Source organism: Electrophorus electricus, chromosome 7, assembly GCF_041902795.1.
Source record: "Electrophorus electricus isolate QZ-2024a chromosome 7, ASM4190279v1, whole genome shotgun sequence".
Lineage (NCBI taxonomy): Eukaryota > Metazoa > Chordata > Actinopteri > Gymnotiformes > Gymnotidae > Electrophorus > Electrophorus electricus.
The window spans coordinates 30,942,682-30,955,000 of NC_137503.1; the positions used below are offsets into that span (position 1 = coordinate 30,942,682).

The 12,319-nt window shown below is 41.4% G+C and overlaps 1 protein-coding gene across 3 annotated transcripts in view; it reads right to left on the minus strand.

The window, feature by feature from the left end:
- Positions 1 to 8,913: 8,913 nt before the first annotated feature.
- Positions 8,914 to 12,319, minus strand: part of trappc8 (trafficking protein particle complex subunit 8) — a 22,010-nt gene continuing 18,604 nt past the window's right edge. For 2 of the 3 annotated variants that reach the window (XM_035524161.2, XM_035524162.2), the window contains 3 exons: positions 11,965 to 12,107; positions 10,220 to 10,309; positions 8,914 to 10,074 (listed from right to left, as the gene is read on the minus strand). In XM_035524161.2, the coding sequence (XP_035380054.2) occupies positions 9,840 to 10,074; positions 10,220 to 10,309; positions 11,965 to 12,107 (468 nt within the window). In that variant the 3' untranslated portion in view covers positions 8,914 to 9,839. The remainder of the gene's footprint in view (positions 10,075 to 10,219; positions 10,310 to 11,964; positions 12,108 to 12,319) is intronic. The other variant, XM_081717144.1, reaches the window with a different exon arrangement.

Consider the following 12,319-nt stretch of genomic DNA (forward strand, 5'->3'; position numbering starts at 1 on the left):
CTTTTTAAGTGGCTATTCACTGTGTACAAAACAAATCCCCAAATGATGTGATTTGCTTTTCCCATCATCAGAGAGTCAAGGAAAATCCTATTGTTTTTACTTTTGTTACAAATGCATTTATTGCAATAATCTCTGTCTAATTAGATCACCAGGTATTATAAAAGTTAGATATATTTAATATAGAATTCTGATATATTGATATAGATCTGCATTTTCCTTTTGGAGGTTTGCATTTAAATGGACTAGTTTACACCTCAACTAGTTAAACAGTTCTGTATTATTGCAAGATTAAGTGCAATATATAAATCTAACCTCAGATATGGGTATGAAGTGTTCGAGCATGTGTGACTCTCTTGTTTCAAATTCTCGTCGTTGGTGAGATAGGCGAGATATATATATGTATATACACATATGGAACAAGAAGTGAGATGTAGATGTAGAAACAGATATAGATATATGTACTGTAGTAAGAGATGTTGAAATATTTAAAATTGTAGTGCACAAAGTTTCCAGAGAAACAGGACATTTTGGACAGCTGTCCTTTATCAGCTGTGCAAGCAAAGTGCTTCTGAATTAGTAGGAGGAGGAGCCAGTTTGTATATGGAAAAAGTATATCTTTAAATCATAACATCCATTCCATGGGGTTCTAAAGTTCGAAGAGTGTAGATGAGTTCTTTTTCTTTGAGTTTCCTAATTTCATTGCTGCCAGAACTGGCAGTACAAACAGATAATGCCTTGCCACTGGAAATGACAAATCCTTCATTCTGATGGTGCGAAGGTATTCAACAACCGATCAGCAAGCCTTCTCTTGGTTTCTCCAATAAAAATCTGATTACATCTCTTACAAGTAAGACAGTTGACAACTCCCACAGTTGAAATGGGAGAAATGGGTGATGACAACTGATCCTTTTTGACAGTTATTTTAGTGGCTGTGTTAATAAATTTGCATGCAACACATCTAGAGCAGCTGCATGCTACAGTATCAGAGATATTATTTGAATGATCATTTATCTCAGTTTTGATGAGCATGTCTTTGATGTTTTTGTCTCAGTGGAGGATCTTTAAAAAGGAATGTGGTCTCTGCATCGTCCTGGAGGTTGAAGTATATTATTAGCCACTGCCTTATTCGTAGGATGATAAGTCAGCACCAAAGGAATTATTATTGTCTTAGCTGTAGATTGTTTATAGGTCAGTTCATCCACCCACTGAAGAGGTAAAACACGTACAAAGACATCCATCACTTCCTTAGGAAACCCAGTTTTTAAAATATTTACACATTTCCATACTCTTCATTCACACTGCAAATGTGCTTAAGTCTTAGTAGCTGTAAGGGATGGAGTTTTTTAATGCCTTGGAGAGTTGTATTGCAAATAGGAATGAGAATCTGTAGCTTTATTATAAAGGGTGGCATTTAAACAAGGATTTCCAAACTTCACAGAAACATGCAAAAAAGTTATCATCAAACCAGGATGTGCTATATTGCATATAGAAGTAAAAAGTGATTTAAAAAGTCAAAGCCAAAGGTCTGCAGGTAGGCTTAGAATATACGGCTCTGGCTTATAAATACATTTTCCTAGAAAACAAAGTGTAAGCGCGTAATATTTATAAATATGAATTTTCCTTATGAATTTCAAACAATTCATTTAAAGATTTCTCTTTTTGCGTCCCTGTCGCCTACCAGTAAGTTCAGAGCGGTTATGTTAGCTAGGTATGTGCGAGTCAATAACCTTCCTAGTGGAACTAGAGGTAGGTCGCGTCGACTCCAATTCCGCCTAATAAATGTTTAGACAAGTCTAAAGATTGTGATTACTTCCTGTGTGCGGAGAACGCTGGCTGGGTGGCGGCTGGGGCGTGAATGATTTTTTTCCAGAACGATATACTTACTTTTTAAGTACAGTACATAATCTGCAGTAAATAATACTTCCGGTGTATATTATACCTTCTGCATCTTTAATTCACTACGGCTATGGCGACCAGTAGCCTGCATATAATTTTCCTGGCTTTAGGGAAAGTCAGTGAACCAGGACATGGACAGCGTCAATGTAGTGTTCTTGCAGTATTATGAGAAAATGATATCTGTAATATACGCATTGATGCTCATAGATACTTAGATCGTGACATTTCTGTGTTCTTGTGGTTCAAAGTATACCTCTCTCAGATGTCCCATATTGACTTGTGGCTTGTTTCAGATTGTCTAATACCCTATTTTATATCCACTGGCAGTTCTCTTTGACCACTATCTGATCATGGTTTTATTGATATTGTTTTATCTGATTCTAAGATAAAGCCTCAGCAAACACTTCCTTGCTGGAAAACCTCCTTCCTGCTACTAGAGTCCTATTGTATAGGGATAAAGAAATTATCAGACAGCATAGCATCTTTATCTGGTATGTCTGTGATTAGAGTGGGAATTATTCCAGTATGAATGCAGGAACTCCCTTACACATGTCTAAAGAGAATTTGATTATTATGAAAACGATGCATGATCTTGATGGTGAAGACAGAAATTATTTTTATATTTTACAAGGGAAGGTAGATGACATTCTTAGAGAATAATCAAAGGGGGCTTTTAAATTATGCTGTTGGGTTTTTTTAACAGACTACTTAATAAAGTTGCTTGTGGGAGGTTGGTAGGTTGAATGATGTTAACTTCAGATTCCCTCAACGTAAAGGATTATTTGAATGATCGCACATTCGGAAGAGTGTTAATGGAAATGGGTATCCAGTGCTATTTCTCTAAAGTTACTCACAGCTCTGGTGTCAGCCTAGTTTTAAGTGAATCCAGGAGTCCCAGAAGCATGGCCTGATTACTTGTGCCAAAGCCTGCCTCCCTATTACCTGATATTCCATCCAGGTCTCTGTTGCTCACACTACAGCTGCAAGTACCATTAATCATTTAGTACAAACATTATATGCACAATAAACCATCAGTCATTAAAGGGTCACACTGCACTTACGTTATCTAGGTCCTTATGTGTTAAGTCCAGATATTGGCACTCAGAATATACAGGACATAGTAGGGGTACAGAAAAGTTTCCTTTTCAACTCTCAATTTCAGCACAGACAGTTTAAACAATTGTATAGCTCACCTTTATTCATTATTTTTCAGTCTGTGGGCATGGCCAAAAGACCACTGCTATTTATTATGTCATGGATGTTATCTCTCTTTTGGTCTTTTTATATCATGTATCTTTTTTTATATCCACATGACACGGAGGACACTGGAATTTGCAGTAGGCTGATGGTGGTAAAACATGGGTGACTGGCAATTAATATACTGCAATTATATTTATGGCATTTAGCTGACACTTTTATCCAAAGTGACTTACAATTATGACTGAGTACAACCTGAGCAATTGAAGGTCTTGCTAAGGGGCTCAACAGTGGCAGGGCTTGAACCAGCAACCTTCTGTATAACAAGTCAAGTACCCTAACTACTGAGCTACCACTGCCCCAGTTAAGCTTCTAAACATCCATTTATGCATCTTTAGTATTGACATCCCTGGAGATCAAGGCGTTCCCATGCCCTGCAGATTGCACCAAAAGCATTTCCCAACATCCCAAGACAGTAAACCATCCATAACACAACTATGTTGGGAAGGATACCACTTTAGGACCGTTTCTACCAGTGTATGTGTATCACCCTGCTAGACCAGGCAGACTGGTACATGATCTCCACAGACTGAAAGTATTCAACGGAGAAAAACACGTTCATAAGAATGATAATTTCTTTAACAACACTGAAATGGAAATTTCACAAGACATTCATAGCATGCCGAGACAAGATGGTTTTCAAAGTTGTGTGATACCCCTGTTATTGTAAGGACGCTTTACATCTTGTAAGGACATGAAATGATAACAACAGGCCTGTGAGGGTGTGATGGTAGGTGGCCCACAGACCACTGCTGCTAGAAGGAGAACCAGCCAACACGGAGAACATACAAATCACAAAACCTCTTGTTTCAGGGTGTAGTTGATAATTAGAGGCCGGTTGGTCTCTGATCATCAGTTTTGCAATTAGGAATCATTGGCCTACTAGTCTCTAATCAACAATGCTCAGCTGAACCTTTGCTTCCCATTCCTCAGCTGATACCATCCATCAGTCTGGAATAAGTCCACAAGGATTTGTTCCTGTGATTCGCAGAACATCAGTCATGAGATTGAAGCTTCTGCCTGGGCCTCTCAGTCAGTTAACTCAAGGACCATACTGGATGTGTAGGTTTCTTCTTTAGTAAAATTAAAAGTAATTTCTAACAATAACAGTAATAATTTACTCAGAACAACGACCCAGCAACTTGGCTAAAGTGCACGCCTGCATACATACAGGCTTAACCTCTGTAGTTTGGATAATTATTATTTAAATTGGACTGTTTTAACTGTTGATCTGGGTGCCCATCACTTTAAGATGTGTAAAAATAGTTTTATAGCATAACTATTTTTGTTGACATTTTGTGATAAATATATGTTTATAGTTGGCATACACATGTAAACAAAAGTTTGCGTATGAAAGAATACATGTACCCCACTCAGCAAAAATAAGATAACATTTCTAATGGTATAGCATTGTCCTAAAATTCCTCATTTTTGATTTTATTGTGATTACACATTGTTAGGGTGGTTAACTTTTCACCTATGCTTCCCAAACGTATATACTTAAGCAACCGTACCTCACAATTTAAGGTGTAAGGCATAAATAACGTATGCCAAAGTTCAAACCTAAAACTCACCTAGAAGCTTCTAGATAAAGGAAAAAGGAAGAAGTGCTTCAGAAGTTTCATCCACTGCCAATATATGATGTGCCAGTTTATGTGTGTGATTATGAGACAGACAGACAGAGATGCACACCCCCCCTCAGGCCTGTGTGTGTGTGTGTGTGTGTGTGTGTGTGAGTGTGAGTGTGTGTGTGTGTGTGTGTGTGAGTGTGAGTGTGTGTGAGTGTGTGTGTGTGTGTGTGTGTGTGAGTGTGTGTGTGTGAGTGTGTGTGTGTGTGTGTGTGTGTGTGTGTGTGTGTGTGTGTGTGTGAGTGTGTGTGTGTGTGTGTGTGTGTGAGTGTGTGTGTGTGAGTGTGTGTGTGTGTGTGTGTGTGTGTGTGTGTGTGAGTGAGAACAGGAAGACTGTGTCTGTTGTGCATTCTCCTTGGCATTTGCTCTTTCATTCTCATTACAGTCAGCACTGTCTGCTGCCACAAAGTGTGCTGCCCCATCCATAATAAACACACACACACACACACACATCCAGACCATCACAAAAAAGCTTATGCACAGATTCACAGCTTCTCACAGTAACACTTCATTAAAAACTGAACTTTTCAAATGAGGACCAGATCTTTTTATTCTACGTGAGAACCTGCTGTCTCTGTCTCACCTTTTCTTTGTCTTTCTATGTCAGCGCTAACCCTCTCTGTATCTCCTCCTGCTTTTCACACACACTCGACATAGAAACAGACAAAGAGAGCAATGCCAGGTGTAAACAAGCTGGCACACAAGGAATCCTGGTACTGAGGTGCAGATGAAACAAAATCCACGAGTCCACACACACTCACACACACACACACACACACACACACACACACACACACACACACACACACACACACACACACACACACACTCACACACACACACACTCACACACACACACACACACACACACTCACACACACACTCACACTCACACACACACACACACACACACACACACACACACACACACTCACACACTCACACACACACACACACACACACACTCACACACACACTCACACTCACACACACACACACACACACACACACACACACACACACACACTCACACACACACACACACACACACACACACACACACACACACTCACACACACACACACACACACACACACACACACACACACACACACACACACACACTCACACACACACACACACACACACTCACACACACACACACACACACACACACACACACACACACACACACTCACACACACACACACACACACACACACACACTCACACACACTCACACTCACACACACACACACACACACACACACACACACACTCACACACACACACACACACACACACACACACACACTCACACACACACACACTCACACACACACACACACACACACACTCACACACACACTCACACTCACACACACACACACACACACACACACACACACACTCACACACACACACACACACACACACACGCATGTACACACACACACACACACACAAACACACGCATGTACACACACACACACACACACACACACACACACACACACACACACTCACACACACACACACACACACACACTCACACACACACACACACACACACACACACACACACACACACACACACAGAGACAGACAGAGAGAGGAACATAGAAAACTGTCAAAATGGGAAAAATCATGCATGTGCTTTTAGGCTGAGATTGAAGATGCAGAATCACAACAGAGTCACAAACAAATGAATAGACTCAGAACTACTTATCCACCTTCTCAGTGTAAAAGTCTCCTCTGTTTTCTGTAAAATCAATGCAGTTTGTGTATTAGAGATTTCACTAGAACTAACTTGTGCAAACATTTCAATTGAGACAGAGGTGTTCCGTACAGGTTAGGTAAAAAGCCAGTTAGCTTTTTTTTCTTAGATGCACTGTTAGAATGTCCCTTTGACTTGTGTGTATGGATGTAAAGCTCTTTGAACAATCCCATTGCTCTAGCCTGTACAACAGTTTCCTCAGTCCCAAAGTGTGTGTGTGGAGGAAACCAAGTTACTGTGAGGTGTACATTAAACAGGGAATCATACATACACGGCCTAATGATATTTATTTGTCAGTTAAAGCTCCTGATCTCTGTCAGACCCCCACACACACAAGCAGCTGCTGGGTGATGGAGATTTCTTCTTCTTGCACTGCCATTACATTTTAGCATTTGAGGTCTCACAATTCCCAAACATATTAGAATAATGTTCTCATTTTCTAACAAGGTGTTATGAGCAATTAAGCCACTGCTACATGAGGTAACTCGAGCTCGCATGAAAGAGGAAATTGAAGATGATGTGCTGTTTTGGATTCGTGTTTTCAGAACCGCACTTTCGGCTCCCTTACGAGTATCCCTTAGTGACAGATTTCGCCATTGCAGTTTCACTTTCGGCTGTCTTATTTAAAAAGGTGGATTGAATTTATATTATATTCATACCATTTGTAATTTATTAAAGCATGGATCGAATGTATATATTATTCTTCTTAGATGAGAAAAGCCATTTTTAACAGGAAAAATCACACTTGTAATATTCAATACACTAAATACACTAAAACATACAGTAAGACTACTGTAATATATGAGCCAGTAAAGAAAATAAGACCTCAGTACCAACCGCTGTTTATTTATTTATGTCATTTATAGGCAAAAGATGTTTTAATGTTCAACAGATGTCAGTACGCAAAATGTCCCTGCATGCCCCTGCCACAATGGCACTCTCAAAAAAAAGTGTTCTTAAATTTTAGCATCACTAATCTTACCTGTGTGCACAGCTTCTTTCAGTTATCTACAATAGGAAACCACGTCCCCCTTGTTCACACAGAGCTGAGGAGGCCCGTTTGCTGCTTGAGAAAGGTTGGAAAACAACATTTAACGGAGGCTGCAGTTTGAGATTGCAGGGGACAATGTCGTCTGGTTTTCTTAAAATAGCTGTTTGCATAAAAAGCTTTACAGGCTTTTTTTTTTTTTGGAGTAAAACAGCAGTGTGTGTGCATGTGGAAAAATGAGAAGGGATGGGTTCATAATTGAGCAGTGCGACAGCGCACGTGCTCGCTGGGAACTGAACCCATGACCTTGGAGATGATCACATTGCTCTGTCAGGTTAGTGGCAGGAGTGTGATTACATGTAGGCTCACATCCCAAAACCCCACATTCAACACGTGGAGGTCATCAAGACAATGTGGGTTCCTCAGGATTAGCTATACTGAAGGGAGGACTAAAGAGAAATCCTTAAAGTGGCATTTGAAGGTGGTGGCTGGTCTTTGCACACCTTTATGCGTAATTGGCATTAGGTCCCAGTTTGTGTTAAAAGGTTCATTTCTGCTGTTGACCATAAATGAATCCCAGAATGGAGAACAAGAAAGAATATTTACTCTCGGCTGGCCCGACAGAAGTCAGCTTCTCTTTCCAAACTAAAATATGAGAGAATTTTAGACACAAATGTGAATTTTAAATAAATAAATAAATAAACCTGTCAATTTGGGGCATTTAACCTCAATACACCTAGATGCATCAAAGAAAATTTTCATTTTCATATTGTGGGGGGAAAAAAAAAAAAAAGAAAAAAAATTTTTTTCAAATGTGAAAGAAATGTCAAATTCTGGTTTCAAAAGAGCAACTCTCAATTTTCTTTAAAGTCCCAACTACAAATTACTGGAAACGATTTTGAATGCCCTAATAGGTCACATTTCCCAGTCTAATCTAGAGTAAGGAAATCAATAGCACGGGACTCTGAATGTTCTTCAGCTTGAGCTAGTATCTAGCTAGGTGTATTCAGGATCCTTAACCTTTACATTTACTGCATGTTTGTTTTCATAGCAGCTATCTAGGCAAGACCCAAGTAAAGCTCATCTCAGTTCACTCTTTTATTGTGACCCAGTTTTAAAAACCCTAAGGGCCATAAGAACCCTGGAATTGCCCCACCTTCCAGGAACCAAGTAAATGGGGAAAAAAAAACAATGCAAACACCTGAAAAATTGAATAGGAAGGCACCCCAGAGAAGATAAACTAAGGCAAACCTCTAATGAAGAAAGCCAGCTAAACTGAGTGAACTCAACAAATGCAAATGACATTTCCAATGAAATGACATATAAAGGCCATGGCCTGCCTTTAGTAAACAAAGTACCCATCATCATTCATGGTTATTTGGTTACATTTTATTCTATGTACAGTAATTTGTTATAAATATAATACATTTTTGTCTGAAAAGCAGTCATGTAGTTACATTTAAATAACAGTTTGATCAGATGAGGGCAAACAGTGAAAGGTGGAGGGAGATGATTGGTTTGTAGAAAATTAATTTTCTCTTGTGAAAAGTACCCAACCCCCTCTCCCTACTGCCCCTCCCTCACCACACACCTACAAACAGGCAGTGCCTCTCAACCTCTGCCTCAGCACTTCTGCCCCAGCACCTGGCTCCTCCCACACACAATGTCAGCGGTGTGGAGAAGAAAGATCACACGGCGCTTTTAACAGGTAAAACAATTTCTACAGGAGTTCAGCACATCTTTAGTTATCCAGTTTCAAGACGCTATGTGGAGAGGTGGTCTTTGTTACTGTGGCAACAAAGCCCTGGTGAGAAGTATGGGCAATATGAGGAGACAGAACACCCTAAAAGTGCCACACACGCGCACACGCACACCAGTTTACCAGTCTCATACACAGGTTTAGACTTTTGAGCATCGATTTGGGCAAATATTCCTTCAGTACTCAAAAAAAAGAAAATGTTTTGAATTTCATTAAGCAAAAGAAAACTGCTGAACTGAAATGATGCAGAGATGGCATGAGATAAATAATCCTGAAAAGACCAAAAAAAAAAAAAGCCTTCCCTATTTCAAGTTCTTTGCAGTTAAGACAAAAACAACTATTTTTTACCATCTCACAAGAGTTCACAAGCACGTGAGATGCAGTACTGAATTGAAATTTACTAAACGTCATTTAATGGTCCCCCCAAATAGTTTTTTTTCCCCCCTTAATAAGAAGTAGAAAACGAGTGCAGTCTGAGCGTTATCGGATGGTGCAGGGCTCGGGCGGAGAGCCCACAACACGCTGACGGGCCGCTCACACGCTGTTGATGACGATGAGCGCCGGCATGGAGCTCTGCTGGCTGGTCTCACACATGGTCCCCGCCTGCGCCATCTTGGCGAAGACGCGGGGCGTGCCCAGGTTGTAGACGCCGGCCTGGAAGAAGCACGCCTTCAGGACCAGGCGCTGGACCTCGTGCGGACGTAGCTGCAGCTTGTACTGGGTCTGGCCAAGCCACGTGAAGGTGCCGTGTACCTCCAGAGACTCCGGGCTAGAGAGAGCGAGAGAGAGGAGAGCAGTCACACACACATGCCAATACATCAGCACAGATCATTACAAATATTTCAGCTCGGATATACACTGTAGGATTGTGTAGTGACATGGGCTGAATGACACTAGCCAGGGGGGTTAAATACCTGGTGGTTTTGTGTCGTAGGTCGATGATGACGTCCACCTGGGCCAGGGAACAGTTGGACAGCGTCAAGGTGACTGGTACCATACACAAACTGTGTGTGTGTGTGTGTGTGTGTGTGTGTGTGTGTGAGTGAGAGAGAGAGAGGGGGAGAGAGGAGAGAGAGAGAGAGAGAGCTTAAACATAAGACAAAACAATCCAACAAGGTAGAACAAAAACTCTTAAAAAATAAAAATGCACACACACACACACGCACACGCACACGCACACGCACACACGCACGCACACACGCACGCACACACGCACGCACGCACGCACACACGCACGCACACGCACACACACGCACGCACACACGCACGCACACACGCACGCACACGCACACGCACACACACACGCACACACACACGCACACACACACACACACACACACGCACACGCACACGCACACGCACACACACACGCACTGGAGGTTCACACAGCACAGTGTTTATAAATAAAATCATCATCTCTACGTGATGCGTAAGCATATGTTTAAAAAAATAGCAGGAAAAACAGCAAGGGGAAAGGGCTCTGAAATGCAGGGTCTCCAGAACTCTCCTAAAGTTTCTGTTCCTAGTCCGGCTCACCTCTTCAGATACACCACAGTGTTCAGAGTTCTAAAAAAGCCATTTATTAAGTTCAATATGCATTTATTTATTTCATCAGAAAGACAATTTGCCTTAATCTGTGGTCTACATGGAACCATTTGGAGTAATGCGTATAATTTAAAGGGACAAGGAGGAAGGCCCTAAACATCTGCTCCTCCATCGACAGCTCAAAAATACTCACGAATTTTAATTAGGAATTGTACTTTAGTCCTTCTGAGCCGATTTCTTTGGGTTTTGTTGGATGGCTGCATGTTCACTGGTCATTTACTGCATGAACATTTGTGAGTGGCATACTGACTGAGGCTTTGGGAGCTTAGCTTGGAATTTTGCCTGGGAGATGGTATGTGTTGCAGTGACTTTCCTACAGAGCTAAATAAACCCAAACAAGTCACTACAATAAGGTACGTGGGCTATATCTGCATACGTACTTGTCTGGCATGCTAGAATGAAGACTCAAACGTCCATACCTTTTATAAACAGTGAACGTGGCCATTTACCTTCCAAATGCACCATAATATTAACACACAAGGCCAATACTGTCAAAATACTGTCGACTTCCCAGCCAAATGTCCTTTCCTCCCTGCTTGTACTTGGAGGACTTACCTCCTCCTGCACCCCCAGGTGGTCAAACAAAATATGGACAAACAAATAATTGGCCCCTACAGTGTGTGAGTGCTGAGAGACCCAAAACACCCCATGACCTCTGGAAACATCACTGATGATGTGTCCAGGGGCATTAAGGTCATATGTGTCAGAAGTACCACATTTCCCCTTTATGCCTAAAAGCCTACACAAACATCTAGAAAAATTAGAGGCACTTCAGTAAGATGTCAGAACAAACAAACAAACCCACTAGAACATGTACACTGTTTAGTCAAGTGTACAACTTCTATTTCCTGTTCTTTACTTCAAGATGAATTTAGCACAGTAGAGGTCAGGTCGCTACAACGCTGGTACTGCTAATCATATTACCCTACACTCCCCTCCCTCACCCCATGGAACCCATGTACTCATTTTACATCAACGTGTAAATAAAAACTGGTTATGATCCCAAACATCAGACAGATCGCGAGGAATGAATGTGCGTGCGTGTGCATGTGACCTCTTCTGGGGGAAGGGGTGATCGTATGACTCGGGGTAGTGCAGACAGGTCTTGATGAGACGGGAGAGCTGTTCCAATGTGGGTCTGCTCACAGGAGGCGGTTGATCAGGCTTAAATTTCAGAAGCACCATCTCCTGAGCTTCCTGTCACACACACACACACACACACACACACACACACACGTTTAGAAGTGTGGGCAGTTTAGAGGAGGTGTATATTTAGGAGGAGGGAGCAGTGTAGAGTTGTTGTATGATTGCATTGGGACAGTTTCGATTGGATATATATTTGTGGGGGACAGTTTATAGGAGGTATATGACTATGGACGGACAGTTTAGAGTGGGCGCATATTTTGGGG